The following is a 23,747-nucleotide window of genomic DNA, read 5'->3' as shown; positions in this document are numbered from 1 at the left end:
CCGGGGGAGCTCCGGGCCGGCCGGAGAGCGGGTACCAGCACTGAGCCAGGCCACGGGCCGCGCAGGCCAGCACCCCCTGCCCATCCCGGGGAGCCGGGCCGCGGCGGTGCCAAACGAGCCGGGCTGGGTTTCCTCCCAGCCCTTGCGTCCCCCAGGTGCTCCCTCTGCGCCAGCTCCGGGGAGCCGCGCAAGCCCCGACGCAGGTTGGTACCCGGCACCGGCCGTGCCCCCGCCGCCTTCCCCTCCCCCCCCACCGGCCCCACGCGAGGTTTGGCTCCGCGAAGCACCACCGGCGGGGCGGGCCCACGGCGGCGGGCCGGCGGCCCCAGCTCCCGCGGCAGCTCTGTCCCCGCTTCCCGGGATGGGGGGGGGGCGCAGGGGCCGCCGCCGCGCCCACGTGTGCGGCAGAGCCGGCAGCGGGGCGGGGCCCGCCGGCGCCGCGGGAAAACGCGCGGCCGTCCCGCCCCGGCTGGGCGCTTCCCGCCAGTGACGCCCGCTGCGCCCCGCCCACTGCGCGCCGCAGGGCGGGGCCGACCCGCCTCGCCTTTGCCCGCCGCTAAGATGGCGGCGAAGCCCGAGGGCCTGCCCGCTCTCAAGATGGCCGCCCGCCCCTCCGCCGAGGGGTGGGGGGAGGGGGCGGCGCGCGGCCGGCGGCCGCCGCTCTCCGCGCCGCCGGCGGCGAAGGGGTGCGCGCTCCCGGCCTGCCCCGCGCGGGGGGGGCGGGGGCGGGGGCGGGCGGCGCGGTGGCCGCCGGGAGCTGTAGTGCGAGGCGGGCGGCGGTCACGTGCCGCGCCCGGCGGCGGCCGCGCTGGGAGCGGAGGCGCCAAGATGGCGGCGCCGCGGGGCGGAGCGGTGCTTGCCGTGGCCGGAGCCGCTGTCGGTGGCGCCGGGCCCGGGGCTGCTCCGCGAGGGCCGGCGGGCGGCGGAGCCCCGCGCGAGCCGCCCCCCCTCGCCGGTAGCCCCCTGCAGGTAGGCGGTGGCGGGGCGCGGCGGGCCGGGCCGTGACACGTGGAGGCCGGGGCGGCTCCCGCGGCGGCGGCAGCGGCGGCACCACGTGTGTCGGGAGCGGGCCCGGCGGCGGGAGGGGGGCCCCGCGCGGGGCGGGGAGGGGGCGATTCGGCACGGCCCGGGCACCCGGCGAGGCGGGGGTCTCGGTGCCCGCCGCGGGAGGTGACACCCAGCCCCGGGGGCCGGGTGTCCCCGTGTCTCGTGCGTGTCCCCCCCGCGGTTCCTCCGCCGCCTGCGGGGCGGGGGGCGGCCGGTTTAGGACCCCGACACCCGCCGGTGGCTCCCGGTGGGGGACGCGGGGTGCTCCGGGGCGGGGGGGCTCCCCCGAGCCGCACCGGGGGCTTTACCCCGGGGGAGGCGTCTCCCGCTCCGGGGCGCGGTGCTGCCGCCGCTCCCCAGCGTCACCGCCTGTGTCACCGGGGCCGGGCCGGGTGCGGGCGCGTCGCTGTCCGGCCGGGGCTGCGGGTCGGGGGGCACCCGCGCTGTGTCCTGAGCGGGATTTCGGGGAGCCCCCCGCTTCTCCCCCTCCCAGGGTGCTCCCGCCTGGCCGGGGTTTGCCCGGGGTGGTGCGGGGGACCCCCCCAGGCCCGGGCGGAGGACGCGGAGCCCTCCTCGCCCTCCCCTGATACGGAGGGAGCGCTCTGCCTTTGGGGACGGGAGGTGCGTTCCTGCCCGACGCTTCCCGAAAGCAGCTGAGGAATCCGCGGAGCATCCTGGCCGGAGCCCCCGGGCTTCCCGGGCGCACCCTGGCACCTCCGGCCCGGCGGGCGCTGCCCTAGCAGCCGGCCGGAGGGACGCTCTGCTCGGGGCACAGCACGCTGGGCACACGTGTCACGCCTCGCCGAGGCCTCGGCTGCGTCTCTTGGGTACGTCAGCAGCGAGCGCGGCGTCCCTGGCCCCGGTGGGGTGACCGCGCTCGGGCCATCTCCACCCCACGCTGTCAGCTCAGCTCGCCCGGGGGCTGCGGGTGTCCTCCCTTCTCCCCGGCAGTGCCTGTCCTTGGATGTCCCCGTGACCGGCGGCTGCGTCCTTGCTGCGGGCAGGGAGGGTGTCCCCCGGAGCTCGGGGACGGGGCTGCCGGAGCAGGCCAGGCTGGTCGGTACCCCCACGAGTGGCGGGGGCTGAAGGAGGCGCCCGGCCCCAGGTGGATCAAAGGGAGTCCCCGGGGAAGGCAGGCTCCCTCGCCGTGACTCACGGCTGTGGGACTCCTGCTTGCGAGGCGCTGAGTCAAAGGAGTCGAGGAGGGCTTGGGGCCATCGCCCGCCCGCCCTCCCGGGCTGCGGCTGCGAAGAGGCCCTTTGACTGGGAGGGTTTTACGTCCCTCCCGCCAAACGTCCAGCGCTGGGCACAGCTGGAAACCTCTGGCCTTTGGGGAGAGCCAGCCCTGTGGCAAGGGGGGCAGGGCTGGGCATCCCCCGGACCCCTGTGCCAGACCCCGGTGCCGCCAGCAGGCAGGGGTGAGCCGGCCTCCTCGTCCCTCAGCTGCTGATGCTCCACGAGATCCCTCGCGGTGGCTCCTCTGGCCATCACCGCCGGCTCGGGGCTGCGTGCCGGCGCTTGGCTGTGCGAGCTTGGATGTGCTTCCCTGCTCCTCCCAGTATCTCCAGGAGGATTGGCCGGGAATCGCAGCCAGGCTGTGCTGTAGACTCTGACGGGGCGCTGACCGGCAGCCAGCGCTGGCTGAGAGACAGGACTGGAGATGCTGAGCGGTGAAGCTGCTCTGCAGCCGGATCTGCACGGCGGGGCAGAGCGGCATCCTGGTGTCACCGGTGTGCTCCGCTTCCAGGTGGAGAGCCCTGGAAGCAGGTGGCCTGGGCTGGCGAGCCCCAGACGGCTGCAGGCTCCTGCTCCACGGGGCTGCCGTGCCCACCGGATTGGGGTGGATGGGTGCGGGGCATTGCCGTGGGGGTCCTGGCTGTGACTCCTGGTCCTGGGGTGCCCGTGCTGCAGGGTCACACGGGGCTCCTGGCTGTGCCGCGGCCAGAGGTGCCTGCGCTCTCTGATGGGGACGAGTCTCTGAAGAGCCCCGGGACCGAGGGTTTGGGCACGTGGCTTTGGTGCTGCTGGATTTTAGGAAATGCCTATTTAGCGAAACGCCTGCTCTCCCTCTGGTACAGCATCCGCCCTGCCAGAAGAGGATTTCAAGGCACAGGCAGATCTTGTCTAGGGGGGGGGGGATTTTGTCCTGCATGGGCTCAGGCTTGTGCAAGCTGCGGTACCTGCGTGAAACACGGGTGAGCTGCACCAGCCGCGCATCCCCCACGGTCCGGCCGGATTCTCCCCGTGCTGCTCCAGGGGGAGGGCAGCTCGCCGCCTGCCTCAGGAGGAAGGTGTGCTCTCCCAGGGCCCCGTCCTTGGTGCCCTTATCATCCCTGCCTGCATTATCGCTGTCTAAGCCCGTCTGCAAACAGGAATTCGTGCCCCGTCTCGTGCCGGCGACACACCTGCGCTGCCGCCCCACACCTGGCAGGGGCAGCGGGTCTGGAGGCTCTGCTCGGCCGGGGGCTGCAGCCCCTGCCCTCGCCTGCCATCTCGCTTTCCTGGCTCTGCCTGCCCGCCCGACAGCGCTGGGCTGCGTGGCACCGTGCTGCAAAGAGCTTCCCAGAGTTATCCGGCGTTAGCCGAACACCCCTGGAGCGGGCTGGGGGACGGGAGAGGACGTGGGGCTGGCGGTTTGAAGGAGGAACAGCAAGAAGGCCGGTTTGGTCCTGGACTGCGCGCACAGCCCTGTGCCCTCCTGCAGCCTGCAGCAGAGGTGTTGGGGTAGGGCCCTGGCAGCGGCAGCCGGCTGCATCCCTGCTGCTGACTCCGGCGCTTTTGTTATGAATTTCGTAATGTTTCAGGGCTTATCTGAAGCCCGGACAGCCAGAGCCGGAGGAGCGCGTGACAGTCGGTGGGGTGGGGGGAGCCTGCCTCTCCCCTCCCCGTCCGGCACCAGCAATGTCTGCTGTTGGGCAGAGCCTGGGAGAACTGCTGGGGGTTTGTCGAGTTCTCTTTGCCAGTCCCGCAGCTGTGGGCGGGAGTTTTCAGTGTGGAGGTGTCCCTGGTAGTCAGAGGGGTCTTGGGCTGAAGGCGGCATGGGGCTTTGTGCGGGGGGGTGGACTGGCCAGAACCTCTCCTGAAAAGCGAGACAGGAAGGTCCCCTGTGCCGCCTCCCGACCTGGACACCAGCACAGCCGTGTCCCCCTGCATGTTTGGGGGTGCCGGGGCTGCAGCACTGGGCTTGGCCGCTGCTGGAAGCCCACATGTGCTGCGGAGGAGATCGGCGCCGGTGGTGGTGTTTGCAACGTGCTTACCTGGCTCCTCGTGTTCCTCAACAGTGCTTCTCCTTCGAGGAAGATGACCTGAACTTAACGTCGCTTGATGCAGAGACCATCTTGGAGGCCGAAGAGATCCTGGGGACGATGCAGAACTATCTCGACTCCTCTGTGATTTCCATCATCGAGGACCTCTCTCTGAGTGAGGTGGGAGCCCACACGTGGGTGCGGGAGGTGGTGGCTGGGCTGGCTCTGGCTGTGGCATGGGTGGGGTGGTGGCAGCGTCCCCCATGGCCAGGTGCCGTGGCCCACCACCCCCTGAGCCTGTCCCTGCCCTTGCAGCAGAGCAAGGCCTGCCTGGATGCGCAGAATGAGCTGTCCCTGCTGACTGCCATCACTGAGATCCTGGACAGCACGGACGACGAGACGCTGTCCCCCTTCGACACCATCATGGACGCGGAGCTGCTGACCTCGCCTCGGGAGCGGGAGAATCCCTCGGTGAGTTGCGGTGCAGAGCCAGCCCGACCCCAAAACGGGTGGGCAGATCACAGAATCACAGAATAGTAGAGGTTGGAAGGGACCTCGGTGGGTCATCTAGTCCAACCCCCCTGCCGAAGCAGGGTCACCTACAGCAGGCTGCACAGGACCTTGTCCAGGCGAGTCTTGAATATCCCCAGAGAAGGAGACTCCACAACCTCCCTGGGCAGCCTGTTCCAGGGCTCCATCACCCTCAGAGTGAAGAAGTTCTTCCTCCTGTTCAGATGGAACTTCCTCTGCTTCAGTTTGTGCCCATTGCCCCTTGTCCTGTCACTGGGCATCACTGAAAAGAGTCTGGCCCCATCCTCCTGACACCCACCCTTGAGATATTTGTAAGCATTTATAAGGTCCCCTCTCAGCCTTCTCTTCTTCAGGCTGAACAAGCCCACCTCCCTCAGCCTTTCCTCGTAGGAGAGATGCTCCAGTCCCCTCATCATCCTCGTAGCCCTCCGCTGGACTCTCTCCAGTAGCTCCTCATCTTTCTTGAACTGGGGAGCCCAGAACTGGACACAGTACTCCAGATGGGGCCTCACTAGGGCAGAGTAGAGGGGAAGGAGAACCTCCCTCGACCTGCTGGCCACACTCGTCCTAATGCACCTGAGAATGCCATTGGCCTTCTTGGCATCCAGGGCACACTGCTGGCTCATGGTTAACCTGTCGTCCACCAGGACACCCAGGTCCCTCTCTGCAGAGCTGCTCTCCAGCAGGTCCACCCCAAGCCTGTACTGGTGCATGGGGTTGTTCCTCCCCAGGTGCAGGACCCTGCCCTTGCCCTTGTTGAAATTCATCAGGTTTCTCTCTGCCCAACTTTCCAGCCTGTCCAGGTCTTGCTGAATGGCAGCACAGCCTTCTGGTGTATCTACCACTCCTCCCAGTTTGGTGTCATCAGCAAATGCTCAGGCAGGGCTCTGCTGAGTCCCTTCCTGCCGGGTCCCGGGCACAGGGGTGCTCTGTGGTGGTGGGACCTTGGTCCCCAGTGCCCTGGGATGGTCCCTTTGACCAGTAACGTGAGAGAAGGGCTGAGCCCGCCCTGGGCACCCCTGGGCCTCCTGTGTGGGCTGGGGGTGCTGTGTCTTCACCTCGGGTCTCGGTGTGGAGCCGGAGATGTGCTGGAGGCTGCGGGAAGCGGTGTGTCCCCCCCCGGCATGGCCACCCAGGGCTGCACGCACTGTGGGTGAAATGGGGCTGAGCGTGCTCCTGGGCTCTGCAGGGTGGCATGCGTGGCTGCTGTGGGGCCAGGGGTAGCCTGTCCCCTCCGACAGCAGAGACCTGCTGCTACCTCACGCTCTGTCCGTCTCCTCTCCAGTTCCAGAAGTTTCTCAGCTTATCCCGGCCGTCGCTGGAGGGTGAGAGCCCTGCCCTGGAGCAGCCCAAGGCTCTCCGGCCTCTGACCGGCAGCAGCAGCAGCATCTCTGTGGTTGGGAAGGTGAGTAGCTGAGCAGGCGAAGCTGAAGGAGCTGTGTCGGGGCGGTGCTGGGGTGACTGTGTCCCTGCTGCTGCCACCCTGCCCTTGCCTCTCCCCGAAGGGATGCCTTTGCAGGGCCCTGGCGGCAGTGGGAGCTGGGGCTGCCCTGGCTGGTGGGTGCTGCGCAACAGGGGTTGCTGTGGATGCCCACATAGGGATGTCTGGTTTCCAGCTCTGTTGTATCTTACTGGGAGGGTCAAATGTGTTCCAGCTTTTCATCTGCCCGGGGGCTTTGCTGCAGAGATGAAGCAGGCCCACAGTTGGCTGTGCCTGGGTGGGCTGTGAAAGCCCAGGAGCTGATGCTCACTCTGGTTCCCCTTCCCAGACTGACGCAGACCTGGCTTGGGACCGTGCTGCTCACGGCATCGAGGACCCGGCACTGCCGAAGAAGCAAGTCTGCAGCACACCGAGGGTGGAGAGGATGCTGGGCCGGCACCGGGCCCGAGAGCAGCTCCTGCCGCAGCGCAGCGACGGGGAAGAGGAGGAGGAGGAGGCTGCCTTGAGCCCAGAGCTAGACAGCAGCATGGAGGCTGCAGAGTTTTGTGTGAGTGGGGCTCGGGCAGCGCTAGAGGAGCGCGAAGACCCCTGCATCATCAACACGGGGGACGTGTCCCTGAGCGAGCTGGTGAAGTCCATGCACCCCTACTGTCTGCCCACCTTCACGGTGTGCCTGGACCCTGAGACCGAGCCCGTGGCCAAGGAGCTCCTGAGTGGTCCTGTCTTGCTCGAAATTGTGCCAGGTGAGGGGGAGAGTGTGGAGATTCCCGTGGTCCTACAGCCACTGGCTCCCAGGTTCCCTGACCTGGAGCCGCAGATCCTGGGAGCAGAGGACGGTACGGGGGAGTCAGTGCCAAAGGATCGAGAGGACCTGCCAGGAGCTCCAGACCGGGAAAATGGGATGGAGGAGGAGAAGGAGGAGAAACCACCTGAGAAGGAGCCCTCCTGCACTAGCCTGGAGAGCACGTCCCTGCCGGAGACAGCAGCACCCAGAGCCTGGAGCCGTGACAGCAGCTCCCAGCACAACGCAGAGGCACCAACAAGCGGCAGACGTGAGGACACCGTGAAGGGACGTGGCCGTGAGAGAGCAAGGAAGAGTCGGAAAAAGAAAGCAGAGGAGGACCAAAGCGAGCAGGCCAGGCCAGGCAGGGACTGCGTGGCCCACCGGCTCCGCTCGGCCGGCTCCGGGCAGCCCCCGGCCCAGCTGCCCATCAGCCGGCGGCGGGCAGCACGTCCCTCCGTCCAGGTCTCGGACTTCCTGGCACGGCAGCTGGAGCGAGCCCGGAAGGAGGGGCAGATGGAGCTGTGTGCCGAGCAGGCACTACGGCCCCGGGGCAGGCCCCGGAGCACAGCGGGGGCCTCCCTGCCTGAGAAAGCGCAGCGGGAGCTGCAGAAGGAGCCAGCGCCGGAAATGGTGAGCGTAGCCCCGGAGAAGGCTGAGGCTGTGGTGCCTCCGGCAAAGACTGCGCCAAACACAGAGGAACCGCCAGCAGCAATGTGTCCTGGCCCAGCAGACCGGGCTGAAGGCGAGGGGGATGCGCAGGCAGCTGCCGGACGGGGCAGCAGGGTACCAGAGGTCGCCTCTCCTCTCCTGGAGCGAGGTGTGGGGCTGGAGCCCCCCCCGAGCGTGCCGGTGGCAGAGCCCAGTGAGGCCCTGCCCAAGGAAGCCAAGCCCAAGGCCCTGAGCCTGCGGGAATACCGCATCCGCATGCTGCACCGCCAGCCCAGCCCGGGCGGCAGAAAGGACGGCGAGAAGCAAGCAGCCAGCAAGTGGCCCAGCGTCCCCGAGCCCCCGACAGAGCTGGCAGAGATCCCCTGCCTGGTGTCCCCCATGTGCCCTGCCACCGAGGTGGCCGGCGCTCAGAAGAGCCCGGAGAAAGCCACCAGCCCCACTGCTGTCCCTTCTGCTGGCAAAGCTTCCACCGCTCCGGCGCCGGCACCCGCCGTGGCTCCACCGCCCCCATCGACACCGATGCCTTTCGCCACACCGAACGTGCCCCCCGTCGCCGGGGTGCCACCAGCCTCTGCCGGTGCTTACGCCCTTTACCCACCAGTGCCTTCCTGGCCCTGCTTCAGCCCGCAGCCCGTGGGCTGCCATGGTTTGCCCCCGCCGCCCAGTGTTGGCTCCCCCGGTGCTTTTCACATGGTGCCTGGCCTCCCGGCCGTGGCCTGGCCCCCGCCGGCCGTGCCACCTCCACCCCCGTTTGGCCCCGGCAGCCCCTATGCCCCGGTGGGGTGGGCACCGCCGTCCTACTGGCCAGGAATCCCCGTACCCCCTCCAGTGCCTCCCCTGCCGTACGGGGACCCCGGAGCGGGGTTGCAGGGTGGTGCTGCCTTCCCGAGTGCTGGCCCCCCCAGCACGGCCCTGCTGCGTGGGCAGGCTCCCACCGCCCCGGCACTCGGCTGCCCGGAGCCGCCAGCCTTCCTGGCCCAGTCACCCGCGGCCAGCGAGACAGGGGCTGCAGGTGGCCCAGCCAGGCCGGCGACCGGCAGGCTGTCGGACCCCAGAAGGCAGGCACGGCTGGCCGGGGAGAGCTCTCTCCCCAAGGCCCCTGCGGCCCCAGGCCCTGCCCAGCCCCCGGCAGCCCTGTCGGCTGCCGCTGCCCAGCCCGGCAGGGTCCCTCCTGCAGCTCCAGCCCAGCACACAGCGGCCCCCCAGGCTGCCCCCACCCAGCCTCCGGAGGAGCCCCAGGCTGCAGCCCCCACCCAGCTCCCAAAGGCCCCCCCAGCTGCCATCCATTGCCCTGCGGAGGTGTCCCCTGCCACAGGCCCTGCTGAGGAGTCCCCCGGTACCCACCCCGTCGAGGAGGCTGCAGGGTCGGGCAGCGGGGCGGTGGAGAAAGCCCTGCCGGAACCTAAGGCAGCTGCTGGGCAGGAGCCACCCAGCCGCAAATCCAACTCCCAGGCTGCGGCACCACCAGCGAAAACAGGTCGAGAGAGCAGCCTGCCCACCAAGGCACCCGCCGCGCGGCCGTGGAGGCACCAGCCCCTCCTCAGCCCGGCGCAGCCCAGCGACAGCAGCAAGGACATCGTGCAAGCCTTCATCAGCGAGATCGGTGAGCGGGAGCGCTGCGGGGTGCCGGGGTGAGCGTCGCCAGCCGGTGAGGCTGCGGTGCTGCCAGCAGCCCCGGGTAGCGGGATCAGTTCCTGACACTTCTGGGGCAAGGGTGGCAAAGCTGTGCCCGTGGGCTTGCATTCGCTTCGCAGCTCCCTGCCAGGACATTGCCTCCAGTGGCTGGGCTGGGCTTGCTGTGCCCAAACTGGTCCTTCCTGAGGCTGCAGAGCCGGGTGCTCCTGTCACCGCTGCAGGAAACGTGGAGCTGCTGTGGACTCTGCTGCTGCTTCTCCTCCCCAGCGCCCGCCACGTCGCCCGGGGAGGCTGATACAGGGGGAGGATGGGGCTGGGATGCATCCCTGTGGTGCCGGGAGGGTTTTGACTGACCTGACTTGCCGTGCTTTCTCCCTGACCCAGGGATTGAAGCCACTGACCTGTCCAGCCTGCTGGAGCAGTTTGAGAAGTCCGAAGGTGCGGTTGCGGTGTGCGGTGCCATCCCTGGCGGGGCTCCCCCTGTACCACGCCAGCCGCCCGTGCTCCCTGCGGCAGGGTGGGAGCCGGGGTGGGGACGGGATGCTGCTGCCTGCGGGCTGATGTTACCCTGCCTGGGTGCCTCGTCCTGGGGTGTCCCTGCCCCCATCTCTTTCCTGGCCTGTGAAAGTGGCCAGGGGTCCCTGAGGCGACCGAGGGGGTGGGGAAGAGCCTGGGAAGGAAAAGGGACTTGGACTAGCTCTCTGCAAGGAGCTGGGTTGGGGCACTGCGGAACCTCTCTCTGTGCCTGGGGTGCTCTGTGTCCCCTGTACGCAGGGTCCGTCCCCTGCCCAGCCTCTCACCACTCTCACGCCTGCTCTGCTCTCGTTTCAGCCAAGAAGGAGGAGGCTCCTGTGCAGCCCCCCGAGGACAAATGCCTGGCAGGGAGCTCCGGGTGAGTGCCGAGACCACAGCCAGAGCCCCAGCGTGGAGCCCGGCGGAGGGCTGAGCCCAGCCTTCAGAGCAGGCCTGGGGCTGCTCGCAGCTCTAGCGGGGTCCAGACTGTGCCGCGGGCTGCAGCCACCGGCCAAGGAGGAGCTGAGCTCATTGCTGGGCTGGGGGCCAGAGCTGGCACCGAGGGGAAAAAATTGGGGGAAGCAGGGGTGGGCATGGCTGGGCTGTGCAAGCTCCATCCTTGCTGCTCTCGGATCCTCTGTTCCCCATGTCCAGGCAGGGGGGCTGCTCGGGCGGGCGCCCCAGGCGTGGGGACTGGGCTGGGCTTTGGCCGCTGCGTTTGACAAAGCTCCTTTCCCCTTGTCAGGCCTGAGGTCCAGCAGGACAGGAAGCCCCTGGACAGCCTGCAGGCCTCTGAGCTGGCCAACGTGGCAGGTAATGCCCGGGGTGCGAGGGAGCCCGCCGTGCCCGGGCAGGGGCTGTCATGGGGCTTGAGGGGAGGTGGGCTGGGAGGGAGACCCAGCAGGGCAGGTGGCAGCGAGGGGCTGCTCTTGAAAGCCCTCCGGTACTCTCACAGGCCTCACCCCCCCAGCGACACCCCCCCACCAGCTCTGGAAGCCTTTGCCTGCTGTCTCGCTGCTGGCCAAGGCCAAGTCGCCCGGGTCCGTGCCCCAGGAAGGGCCCCAGAAGATGGCCAAGCTGACGAAAGCCAAGCCCCTGCCCCCAGCCAAGCTCCAGGGGAAGAGCCCGGCACCGGCCCCTGCTCCCTCAGCCCCCAGCCACGTCTGCTCGGGAGACCACGACTACTGCATCCCGGGCGCAGCGCGGCTGGAGAGCAGCAGCAGCCCTGGCACGCAGCCCCCTGCCGAGGGCGGCTCTCGCTGGAACGTCAAACACCACCGGGACATCACTATCAAACCCATCTCCTCCTTAACGAAACAGACGCTGGACCAGCCCAAGCCCACCCCGCCAGCCCCCACCACCACCGTGGGCCCCAGCCAGGAGGCCCTGGGGACGGCCTGCCAAGCCCCCCTGGATTATCGGACTAGCGTCCCCAACAAGGCCACCGCTGGGTGCAGCAGCCCCCCCACCTCCGTGCTCCTGTCTCCAGCCGCATCCCCGTGCCGGGACCAGGAGATGCAGACTCCCAGTGCCCAGCCCAGCCGTGCTGCTGCCAAGAGGTCCCTGCACTGCTACCAGAGACCCCGGGACTCGCCCAGCCCCACTGCCAGCAGCTGGAGAGCTGGCAGGAGCCGTGCCAGCCGCTCTTTCAGCTCCAGTTCGGATGGGGCTAGCGAGTCCTCATCGTCATCTTCATCCTCGTCCTCCCGATCCCGATCACGGTCGTTCTCCCCACCGCCCAAGCGGTGGCGAAGGTAAGCGGTGGAGTGTCTGTTTGCTTGCTCTTTGGGCGATTGCCTGGTGGCCGGTCTTTTGCAAGGGTGCCATACCCCTCTTCATGGGCCTCTGTGGATGGCTGTACCCGACCTTTTTGTCCATGTGGCCCCCTTGAAGGGGAGCAAGCGCAGCAGAGGCTGGGGGAGCTGCTGTGACACCCTGCCAGGGCAGCGGGTGCCTGGCCGAACCCCGTGTCTAGGCAGGTGCTCCTGCAAAGGCTCCTCTGAGCCTGGCTTCCCTGCCCCTCCTGGAGCACCATGGTACGAGTCCCTTGCTGCGCCTTGGCTTTTGGATGCGTTCGTTGGGCTGTTAATGCAGGTGTTGGTGTTTGTGCTGTGGGGCTGGTACAGCCCTAGGTGTAGAAACGCGAGGAGCCGCAATGGCAGCAGGGAGCTGCTGGAGGCAAGCAGATAAAAATCTGTCTGGCTTGGCTGCCTCAGGGGTTCCCTGTGCTCATTTCGGAGCTGGGTGCGTAGGAGAGTGGGGCGGCTTGGTCTCTGCGGGGAGCATTTCTTTTTGGAGTCCTTGTGCATCTGAGCGGTGCACAGCCGGTCCCAGCTGGAGCGGGCGGCACCAGAGCAGGCGAGGGATCCCTCATCTGCCCTTCTGTGGGCATGCAGCCAGTTCTGGAGACATCCCAGGTCACTGGACATGAAGGGCTTGTCCAGCCAAGGCCCCTCCATCGGTGGCCAAAAGGTGTGCAGGCTGGCGCACGTAGAGAGTGCCACGTCCCAGGGATGTGCAGCTCAGAGACTTGGCCTGTCCGGCTTGGCCTTCCAGCAAATGCAGCTGGCGCTGTGCTGGGAAACGTCCCCACGGACTGTGCCATCCTGACCTGCTGTCCTCCAGGAGAACATGTGGCAGCAGCAGGCAGCACGCCCCGTGCGGAGCCTGGGTTTGCCTGTGGCGGGGACCACCCACGGGCAGCCCGTTTAGAGGGGGACCCTGTTGCTGGCTGGAGGCGGCACCGCTTGATCCCAGAGCAGTTTCATTCCTGCTGCCCCCAAGCTTTGCCTGGCCCTGCCAGAGAAGCTCTTGCAGCAGGAGGCCTAGCCCTGTCCCAGTGCACGCGACGGCCCTCGGCGTGGCTGGAGGCACAGAGGGTCTCCATTCGCACGGCTGTGGAGTGCTACACGGATGGGATGGCTCAGCATCCCTCTGTGCACCGTGTGGGTGTCAGCACAGCAGCCCCAGCCCCGCCTGGGTCCTTGCACGGTTTCCCCGTGACTGTTGCTTGCTCTTCAGAGGCTGTGCCTGGTGTCAGTCTGCTCCCTTTTCACTCCGTTGTTCGGAGCTAAGTGCAGCAACATCTCTGGTGCCGTTGCTGCCCCTGGCAAACTTGGGCAGAGGTTTCCACAGCCCAGCTCACCTGGGGATGGGCTCTGTCCAAGCAGGGTGCTGTGTACCTTGGGGAGGGTGAAGGTCTTTTTCTTCTCTGGAGCCTCGAGGTGCTGGGCACGGGGAGGGCTCGGCACTGAGCTGTGTCTCTCCATCCCCCAGGTACCGCTCAAGATGTTCCCGCAGCTCCTCCTCCCGCTCCAGCTGTGGGTCTTGTGGCAGGTCCCGGGACAGGTCCTCATCCTCGTCATCAACGTCCTCCTACTCATCCAGGTCCACATCCTGCAGCCAGTCCCGATCCCGCTCCCCCTCGCCCCGCAGGAGGAGTAACAGGCGGAGAAGGTGAGCATCGCCATCCTGCAGGGATGTGAGTTCCCCCCAGACCCATCTCCCGGCCTCCTGTGTCCCGGGCAGGGGTGGACCCACTCCTTCAGTATCTCCCTTGTGTCCGGGATCACTCTCTGCTGGTACCCCACCACCCTATAGCTCACGTGTCTGGTTTCTGCCCTGCCAGATACAGTTACGATGCACAGGACCACTACCAAAGGCAGAGGATCCTCCAGAAGGAACGTGCAATAGTGAGTGCCTGGGGAGCAGGGGCTGAGGATTTGGGGGTCCCCAGCCCCTCCATCACTTCAGAAAGCCACGGGGTCGCAGCCTGGCAGGCAGCATTTCTGGGAGGCTGTGACCAGGGCATGGTGTGATGGGTGGCGACGCAGGGAGGGCGTGCTGTGTGAGGGGTCCTGCTCACCGGGAGGGCCTGGAAATGCCAAGTTCCCTCTGTTCCCGTCTCGCGGAACGGTGCATCCCTGCCCGCAGGAGGAGCGGCGAGTTGTGTTCATTGGCAAGATCCCCAGCAGGATGACGCGGTCAGAGCTGCGGCACCGCTTCTCTGTGTTCGGGGACATCGAGGAGTGCACCCTGCACTTCCGCTCCGAGGGGTAAGCGCTGCGGGGACGTGGGGCAGCCCCTTCCCAGGGACGGCCTGTTTCCCGTTCCTTAAGGGGATGGTGCAGACCGAGAGGGGACAAACGTACTGCGCTTCTGCTGATCTCCTTCCTTCTCCTTTTCTGACCCCAGAGACAACTACGGCTTTGTCACCTACCGCTATGCCGAGGAAGCCTTTGCCGCCATTGAGAGCGGGCACAAGCTGCGGCGCCCAGACGAGCAGCCCTTCGATCTGTGCTTTGGCGGCCGCCGGCAGTTCTGCAGGAGGAACTACGCCGACTTGGGTGAGTTGTGCAGCCCCCAGGCTTGGGGAGAGGGGGCAATCTGGATCTGCTCTCCTTGCAGTCCCCTTCCGTGGGGTCAGTCAGGCTTGGCTGGGCAGGGCCACGTCCAGGGATAGTCCTGCCCCAAGGGCAGGCTGGGCAGGGGCTCCCCGTCCCTCCAGTGCTGTGATGGAGGCCAGGTCCACTCCTCCATCAGCCCAGCTCTGGGCGTGGAGCTTGGCACGTGAAGCGAGATGGGAAAGAGTTGCAGCGGGATGGGAAAGAGTTGCAGCAGGAATGGCAACACAGGCTCTCCCCATGTCTTCCAGACTCAAACCGGGAGGATTTCGACCCAGCCCCTGTCAAGAGCAAGTTCGACTCCCTGGACTTCGACACGCTGCTGCGGCAGGCGCAGCGCAGCCTGCGGAGGTAGCGGCAGGCGAGGCGGAGCGCCCGCCCCCACTTTTATACTCAAATACAAAAGACAAAAAATGTATGGAGAGAGAGATGGGGTTTTTAAGAAAAAGGAAAAGGAAAAAAAGAAATTTGTTTTATAACCAGTATTTAAGGAGGACGGGTCATTTGCCTTCGACCGGAGGGGCCCAGGCGAGTGGCAGCCCCAGGCTTGCCCCCGCCATGTAATAAATGTGGATGCCCAAACAGCAGCGCTGCCTCGTCTCCTCCTTTGCATGGGCTCGGGCTGTGCCCCCGCAGGACCCTGGGGACTGTGGGCTTGGGCCAGGCCCCATGAGAGATGGCACAGGTTGGGGACTGGGTGTGGGAGTGGGGTGTCTGGGGAAGGTGGGGCAGGACGGGGGTCACCGAGCTGCCCCGGGGGGTATGTGGCAGCCCCCAAATGGCGCAGCATGGGGTGAATGCGCCTCTGAGGACAGGCAGCGCAGACCCCTCTGACCGTTTCTTGGGCTCTGCTGGAGCAGGGACACGGCCCCCCAGCCCTGAGACACCTGGCTGGGTTTTGGGGCCACCTGCACCTCCCATGGTGGCCACAGAGCGGCAGTGCGAGATCCTCCTCTGCCAACGCTCCCCGCCGTGGAATGGGGTACAGGGGGCTCAGCCCCTTGGCAGGAGCATGGGCAGGGGTCTGCCCGCTCGGAGGGCAGCGTGCGCAGCCGCGGCGCCTGCCTGTCCTCTTTGAGCCCGCTCGTCGGTTTTGGGGTGGCTCGCTGGCAGGAGTGGGGTCTCTGACACCTGCTCTCTGGGGGTCCCCCGAAGGAGCGGTGTTGGTGTCTTACAGGCATCTGCAGTGAGCACAGCTCAGCGGGGCGATGCGTGGCAGAGGACGGATGGACGGCGAGGGGCTGCAGGAAGCCTGTCCAAGCCCTTGTGCACTGCGGCTCGTGGAGGAGAAGCGAAGGGCGATGCCAGGCAGCCCCCAAGGGAGCGTGCCTGGCCCTGCTGCCTGCTCCCGAGCGCCTTCCCTGCACCTCTCGCTGAGCTGGCAGTGCTGGGGCCGTGCCACCCGCTCCTCTGCTGTCAGCTGGAGAAAAGCCCTGCCTTGGGCTGCTCCTGGGCTGGGAGAAGCCCGGGGATCCCCAGCACTGGAGTGGGGCTGAGCTGGCTGGGAGCCCCGCGATGTCATCGAGCACCCCAGCTTTGGGACTGGGACAGGCTTGGGCAGGGTGCAGCGGTGCCCGGTTGGGCCCCGTCTCAGCACACCCTGGGGTTGGGGGATCCTGCAGCTGCCTTTGGGGTTTGCAGAGCTGGGGGAGCGTGGAGGGAAGGGATGGGCAGAGCATGGAACCTCCAAGGCTCTTTGCCAGTGCCTGGGGTGGGACGGGGCTGGTCAAAGTCCCCTCAGACCCCTTGCTTGATGGAAGCAGCACCCACTCCTCTACTAGGAGAGCAGGGAGGGGAATAGCAGCAATAAACCCAGGGTGGGGTGTCCAGCGGATGCAGGGTGCGATGCAGGGCGGGGGGTTCAGCCAAGCTGATGCTGGTGCTCCCACCTGGATCGTACTCAGGTGTCTTGGGCCCTTTAGGGGTGCGCTTGAGGTGTGCAGTAATTTTGTGGGGCAGGAATTTAGCACGGTGGCTCAAGTCTACTTGTGCCCTCTGTGCTTCCCTGGATGGAGGGGGATGCCTCTGGTCCTGCTCCTGCGTGTATACTGGATGACTGGAGCTGCTCTGTAGCTCGGCCCAGGAGGGCCTCCACAGAACCCCAGGTATCTGGGGTGCGGTGGGGCTGCCAGCGAGGTGACCCCTGGGGCTAGCTCCCACCCCGTCGTCTTCTGCCCGGCTCTGGACTTTGCACAAGGGAGGGTCCAAGGAGGCAGCTGCAGGCAAAGGTGTGAGCGAGATGGGGGGAGGCGGGCAGGGGGCTGTTAATCAGTAAAGCAGCTCTTCCCAGAGATGTCTGCTGGGCAGGAGGGGGTGAAAGCCAGTGCCTGGCGGGGACGCGGGAGAAGGACCCCATCCAGACCCCTGTTGCTGCAGCACACACGCAGCCCTGCTCCCGCTGGGCAGACGTCGGTGCCGACAGGCAGCTCCCTGGTCTGTGAGCTGCCACAGCAGCACTGGGGACTGGTGGATCCAAGCAGGAGCGTTGCGGGGAGAGCGCCGGTTCAACCAGCCGCAGAAACACCCGCCAGGCGTAGGCTGGTGCAGGTCTGAAGAAAGGCTCGTGAGCCCAAAAGCTGGGTTGCCTTCTCCAGCTGCTGTAGCTGGTAGCTGGTCTCAGTTCCTTCACAGCCTGTCCTGGAACCTCTGCTGCAGCTGTGGCGGCAGGTGGGCGCTGGGAACGGCATGGGAAAGACAGAGCTGGACATGGCCTGGTGCTTTGCGTCCTTGGGGATGTCCCCTGGCAGAACAACCCCGCGGGGATGTGCTGCCCCGTGGAGTGGAGGTGTGGGCATTCGGGCAGCCCTGCCACTTGCAGCGTCGCCCCAAACATGCGCGCCACTGGCCAAAGCACCAACGCAGCTGTGTCCTTGTGCTCCTGGGGCCACGCATGGTCCCCCCCCCTCGCTCCTGCGGGTGAGGAAAGGCAGGGGGTGTGAAGGCGTTTGTGTTGCCAAAAGAATTAACACCCTGCTGTTGTGCACTATAAATCTTTTGAGTGTTAGAGCTTTACCCCTCCGCGTTACAGTTTAATGGTTTCCGTTAGCAATAACCTGGCCCTGTGTTCTGGGCTTATTGATTTAAGGTCTGTTGTGGAGGGTGTGAGAGCTGCAGAAAGGTGTTTTCCTGCCGCCCAGCTGGCGGCAAAGGCGCCGTGGCAAAGGGGAGGCAGGAGAGCGGAGCAGGAAGCGGGTGCACAGCCAGCTCTGCAGAATTGTGGGTGCTGGTGGGAGCTGTCTGGAGAGGATCGGGGGACAGCAGCGAGGAGCAGTGCTTGGAGCCCATCCCTGGGCTCCAAGCTCCAACCACAGTGGCTCAGCCCTGTGGCCAGCAGGCATGCCTGCAGCCGCAGAGGTGAGCGTAGCTGGTAGCAGGGCAGCACGGGTGCGTCCCCTGAGCTCTAACACAGGTGGGATGTGCCTGCCTTTGGCTCCTGTCAGAATTTTTGCATGCGTGGATGGCCCCTGGCTCAAGAGCTGGCAGCTCTGCGTGCCTCCCCTGTGCCAGCTGGACCATCCTGCTGTGCTGCAGACAGCCCCGTTTGGGAGTTTGGACCTGAGCTCCCAAGGCAGAGCCATGCCTTGGCTCTCCTCTGTGCACACCAACAGGTAAGGCCTGCCGGTGGCCATGTCGCTGGCCCAGAATAGCCACCCTCGGCTCGCAGGTGCCCTTTGGAAGAGGCTGGGGTGCAGCTCATACGCAGCCTTTGCCCCGTGCAAATCCTACCAAGCCAGGGGAGTGTGCACAAGCAGCTAGCTCCTTGGCTGAGTCTAGTGCCAGCAGTACCCTTGGGGCTTTCCCCTACCAGAGGCGAGGGGCAGAGCTGGGGCTTTGTAGGGACCCAGCTCCTGGGGAGAGTCTCATGGAAGGAAATCCGTTTCACCCAAGGCAAACGGTGCGTGTAGGGCAGCCCACTCTCCCCCTACAACAAGTCGCAGCATCCTTCGACATCCTTCCCTGCCTGCGTGAGTGGCTGAGCTGCAGCAGCCCACGACCAGGGACTACATGGGATATTTTCTGAGAGGTCACTGAGCAGAGCTGAGGTTTTCACCCTGTTTCTCTTCAAGGCAATCTCAAGCTGTTCCTGCTGCAGATTCCACTCTCTTGTGGTTGTCCCTAATTCTCTCTACACCAGGCCCTGCCGTCTGCGCCCTTCTGCTGGAACAAACTTCCAAGGGAGTGAAGCTGGTTTCACACCTTCCTCCTCCCTTTCCCTTCTCATTCCCTCTTGCATTAGTATGTCCCGAACGTAATCTCCAAGCTAGAAAGCAACTAGAAGGGCATCCAGAGTGGTGCTTCACTAGGGGTAAAGCCTGGAAGATGAGGGGCCTGTCGTCCATATATAAGCTGGTTTGGACCACATGTGCAAAAGGCCATGGGGCAGCAGGACGGTCTGACACCAGCACTCCTTGCACACCTCTGCCCAGGGCCAGAGGCTGCACAGCCCTTGTCCCCATTGCTTCGCAGAGGTCAACATTTCCCCAGTAACAGCAGTGCCCGTTATCCTCAGAAAAGGTGATTCTGGGACCTTGGAGCTGGATGCTGCCAGGCGCTGAGCACCCACATTGCCGTGAGGTGGGTGTGCTTCTCCACACTTAGGATGTTCAAACTTACGATCCAACTTAAGATGTTCAGTGTGTTCATCCTGAAAACCAACTGTGACCCCCGTGGGGAGAGATGCCAGGCACGAACCTGGCTATGCAATACTCCTTGCCGTTTGCACCCATTTCCTTCCTTGGGACCACCAGCCCTCGAGATTCAGGCTGACTCCATACATCCAAGAGCTCAGAGGTCCTGACCCAAAGCAGAGGCTGCTGCTGTGTCGTGGCTGTGCCTCCCCAGCCTGGGCTCCCTGCGCTGGGAACCTCACAGGGGTACCCAGCTTCAGGCTGCAGAGAGGGGACGGGGGACTTTGGTGCTGGGATCACTGGAAATGTGGGCTCAAAGGAGCCCCCGAGAGCTGGGAGAGATGCTCCACAGCATGCAGAGCCTGCAGGTTTGGGGCTCCCTCACTCCTGCACCTTCTCTGCTCTCTTACACATCGCTTGTCCCAAATCCCTGCCTGCCTCCAAGCAAGCCCTGGAGGCCAGCCAGTTGTTGTGTGTGCTTTAATGCTGTGCTTGTACGGCTGAGAGCCTGGGTTAATTCCCGTGCTCCCTCTTACAGCTGCTTTTGCAGTCACTGTGTGTACTTGCGTTCGCACTGGGGCAGTCCTCCAGGGTCACCCCATAGTCAAGCATCCTGTAGTTGTGAGTAAAGATGCCATGGATGTTCTGTAGGTGCCTCTAAACTGGACACCTGCTCCACTCATGCCACCAACCAGGCGCGGCAAATGCTTCCTACAAAAAGATTATTAGGGCTACAAAGATGATGAGGAGACTGGAGCATCTCTCCTATGAGGAAAGGCTGAGGGAGCTGGGCTTGTTCAGCCTGCAGAAGAGAAGGCTGAGAGGGGACCTTATAAATGCTTATAAATATCTCAAGGGTGGGTGTCAGGAGGATGGGGCCAGACTCTTTCCAGTGGTGCCCAGCGACAGGACAAGGAGCAATGGGCACAAACTGAAGCAGAGGAAGTTCCCTCTGAACAGGAGGAAGAACTTCACTCTGAGGGTGATGGAGCCCTGGCCCAGGCTGCCCAGGGAGGTCGTGGAGTCTCCTTCTCTGGAGATATTCAAGACCCGCCTGGACAAGGTCCTGTGCAGCCTGCTGTAGGTGACCCTGCTTCGGCAGGGGGGGTTGGACTAGGTGATCCCCAGAGATCCCTTCCAACCCCGACTATTCTGTGATTCTGTGATTCCTGACTCCTTTCAGAAAAAAAGCTGCAGCTGTAACACGCCACAGGAAGCAAGCAGGGAGATTAAGGGACCACCAGGTCCGCAGCCTGGTGATGGCAGGGAATTTGTGAATAAAATTACATAGGATCTAGGAGATAGATGTGAACTTGGAGAAACGCAAAAAAAACTCAAACTAAACAAAAAAAACCCCAAACCACACAAAAAATGCAACCTTCATTTTTCTGTCAATCCAGGAAAATTCCCTCCTGACCCTAATCTGGCAATAGCGTTAAGCCTAATGTGTGAGCAGACCTCTGGACTGTAATGCTGGGAGCACCAATGCATGAGATCCAGAGCTTGTCTTTCGTGCTCCGGAAGAAGGGAAACTTCAGCACCTTTAGAAGCAAATTAGGGGGGAATTTGTTTATTCTTCATCCTCACAGTGACCAGCAGAAACCAGGAAGCCTGGGGTTGAACTAGCACCTCCTCCAAAAGACCTTAGCTCTGCTGACTCTTTGGCCAGCCAGGAGCTGTGTCCCAGGCTGAATGGCCCGTCTCCAAGGCTCCTTCATTTAGAAATTTATGGAAGGAGTTTCATAAAACTGTAAGTTAAAATGATCTGGGTTTCTCTGCCCCATTACCCTTCTTGGAAGGCTGGTTCAGAACTTCAGGCAGGGCTAGAAACTCTCCAGTTCACCATGTAAACTTCTTCACCGTTTTGTGCCATTATTGTGTGTCTTAAAGATTTTCTTAACATTTTCTTATTTTCAATTTTCTTCCAGTGGTTGTTCAGAAATACATATGTCCCCTCTCAGCCTCTGTCTGGCCGGAACAAGCCAAACTCTTCTAGATCTTCGTCAGCTGGTGCTTGTTTGTCTCAGTATCCAACTAGTTTTTCTCTGTGCAGTGGAAATTTATCCTTCCTGGATGCAGAGCTACAAGGATATGCTGGAAAAAGTCTCACACTGCCTTGTGCAATGGCAATAATGTTTCTGTCTGCTAAAAATAACTTGTCTGATGCATCCTAGCATTGTGCCATTCCCTTCTCACAGAAGCATCACGCTGCTGCTTCACATTCATCCTGTGCAGTAAGGTCTTTTTATTCCCTCTGTGCCTCCATTTCATCAGTTTATAGAAAATGTCCTTACTGCTGGTCCCCAAGTGTTTAAGTTTGCCCTTTCTGCTGTTCTACTTCACCCTACTTCCCCCATACCTTGACAAGGTCAAGGTCCCCTACTTCTTTCTCTGTGAGGAACTACTTCTCTCAGCGCTTGCAATCCCTCCCTCCGCATTTCAGGAGCTCGCACTTGGCTCTTCTGAAATTACCCATGATTTACTAACCTGAATTTCTTCCCAAGATGTGTGGTTAATATCCTTCCTGCAGCCTGGTCATGCTCATTTCTGATGCAGCTTGGGCAGTCTCTCCTGTATCTCCTTACCAACCATCTTCACCTTCAGCACCGGTTTCTCCTGGTTCATAGTGTGTCATCTTTACCTCTGTATTCAGTGCCTTAATCTAAGAAACTGGCAGCCTCTTCCAAGTCTAATTTCCCCTGCCCTCTTCCAGCTTCATTAAGTATCTCACCACTCCCTGTAAGTACCTCATCGCACCCTGTGTTCCCCTAATCACATTTACCGAAACAGAGTAAACCCCACTTTTGGGTTTTGGCTGCAGCTGGCTCGTGTGCCCTCTTCCCCCAGCCCTCTCCTCGGAGGAGGGAGTCTGCTCCTCGCTGCAGCTCTGCTGCCTGCCTGATAGAGCAAGCTCACCATTCACTAAAACCATGTCTGGAATAATGTTATGTTTTACGTTACAATGAATCGATAAGGAAATGTGCTTTCTGTCTTGTAAGAGGATACCTGAGCCCTGCTATTCCGGTGCTGTTTATCGCCTGGCATTCACTGGGAAACTGAAGGCCTCTATAATTGCACAATTTCTGCTCTTTATTCTTCTTGTAGCCTTAGAGACAGCACAGTTTATACTCAAGGCTGCATCTGGTGCATCTGTGGCCAACCCCTGAGAATACCTCTGCCGGGCCCTTTTTACCATCCTTTCTCACACCTCCGCAGGACCTATCTTATCCATGTCATCCCCTTTTATGTCCTTACAATGACGTGTTTTACTAGCTGTTCTTCACAGCTTCCTGCTTGCCTTCTGCTGACAGGGTGCTCCCAGCCAGCTTCCATGCATGCTTATCTCTGCGGCTTCGACCCCAGCAGCACGCTCTGCCTCCACCGAGCGTCCCAGCGCGTGTTGGGGTGCACCTTCCTCTGGCTCACCGTACTGCCAATTTGCTGAGATCCTGGCTTGCCTGATGTGACCACAGCAAACAGCACAACCTGGGGAGAAGCCTACAAAACCAGTGGCCACAGGCTGTTGCAAAATCTTAGGAGGAGCAGAACTTGTAGCTGGAATGGATGAGGGAGATAAAGGCCGTGGTGTTTCTAGTTTAACCTCAGAAGATTCTGGTTAGGTGACAACTGAGCCTTAGGAGATAACGCTGCTAGGACAAATGGATTTAACACCTCCTGGCTTAATTCAAGGGAGACCCTCAAGTCCATGTGAAAACACTAAGCAAGGTAAATTGAGTGTGGCTAAGAAGGCTTAGTCAACAGGTGAGTTACAAGGTTGTGAAATTGTGCATGATATCAATATTGTGTACAAGCTCTGTTCCCCAGTCAACTGGCGAGTATTGGAAACTGCATCTTTAAATAGCTTATATTTAGAGGCAGGGAGTATGTAGAGAAGCAGCAGAAAATACACTTTCTGTGTTACCTAGAGACAGTTGGAACTTGTCCCTAAATAAAAAAGCTCTTCTCCAAGTACCTGGGGACAAAGGGATTCCCAAATACCACTTGTTCCCTAAAGCAATGCTGCACAGGCTTAGAAAACGCCAGTTTAACAGCTCTAGCCATGCAGCCCAAGAGTGGCTACGGCTGATGGCGCAACGCAACTGGCCTGATACGGCTAACAAGCAAGAGGTCTATAGTCGGTCAAAGGTCTAGTGAAGTGCACGTGGGACATTTACGGTGTTGTGGGATGAAGACGTGCAGACTGGGCAATGTCTGTGCGTCAGAACTTCTAAGACCTGGGGTTACACTTAGCATGCTGGCAAAGTACTTGGTTAAAAAAATGCATATTATGTGTATAACAAAAGGTCATAACATTTGAGGAAACACGTGGTACAACGCATGAGGAACTAGTTCAGACTATGCTTGGGCTTTTCTAGGCTTTGAAGCCTGGCCACTGGACACTTAGACCCCGCTCTGGTCCATTTTCATCAGCGCACAAAAGTGAGTGCTACCCACAGTCTCGTGGGAGTGAAGAGACCTGCAGGATGTATCTGGTGGTGAACTGTAGCTGCCACTGGAGGAAAATGAGTAAGTCGGAGTCCTCTGGATGCTGGTGGAGGCAGACTCCAGAGCAGGCAATGCTATTAATGGCCTGGATAAAAGGAACAGGTCAGAGCAGGACAGGATCTCTGGAGTGATGATAGCAACCAGGGAGAGAGGTGACAGCAGCCAATACCACTTACTGCTATGGACAGCTGTTCTCCTAATCCCCATCTCTGTCAACATCTCTAAACATCTCCATGCGAGAGCGAGCTTGGTGGAGCAGTGGCCCCTCCCAGAGCCACAAACTGGGCTCAGTTTTGTCTTGCTCCCTCTCTCTTGTGGTGCTTTGACTAGTAACTAAGTCCTCAG

At 62.8% G+C, this 23,747-nt stretch overlaps 1 protein-coding gene across 1 annotated transcript; it reads left to right on the top strand.

The window, feature by feature from the left end:
- Positions 1-828: 828 nt before the first annotated feature.
- Positions 829-14,842, top strand: PPRC1 (PPARG related coactivator 1). The gene is made up of 14 exons (XM_075423576.1): positions 829-969; positions 4,329-4,472; positions 4,608-4,763; positions 6,109-6,228; positions 6,593-9,320; positions 9,737-9,790; positions 10,184-10,244; positions 10,611-10,678; positions 10,821-11,619; positions 13,142-13,321; positions 13,494-13,557; positions 13,799-13,920; positions 14,060-14,211; positions 14,520-14,842. The coding sequence occupies exons 1-14, from the start codon at positions 829-831 to the stop codon at positions 14,621-14,623; spliced, it is 4,893 nt and encodes a 1,630-aa protein (XP_075279691.1). The 3' UTR covers positions 14,624-14,842.
- The last annotated feature ends 8,905 nt before the right edge of the window (positions 14,843-23,747 follow it).

Source organism: Opisthocomus hoazin, chromosome 6, assembly GCF_030867145.1.
Source record: "Opisthocomus hoazin isolate bOpiHoa1 chromosome 6, bOpiHoa1.hap1, whole genome shotgun sequence".
Classification (NCBI taxonomy): Eukaryota; Metazoa; Chordata; class Aves; order Opisthocomiformes; family Opisthocomidae; genus Opisthocomus; species Opisthocomus hoazin.
Note: the sequence above shows the minus strand (reverse complement) of the source record. Positions and strands in the feature narration are given on the sequence as shown.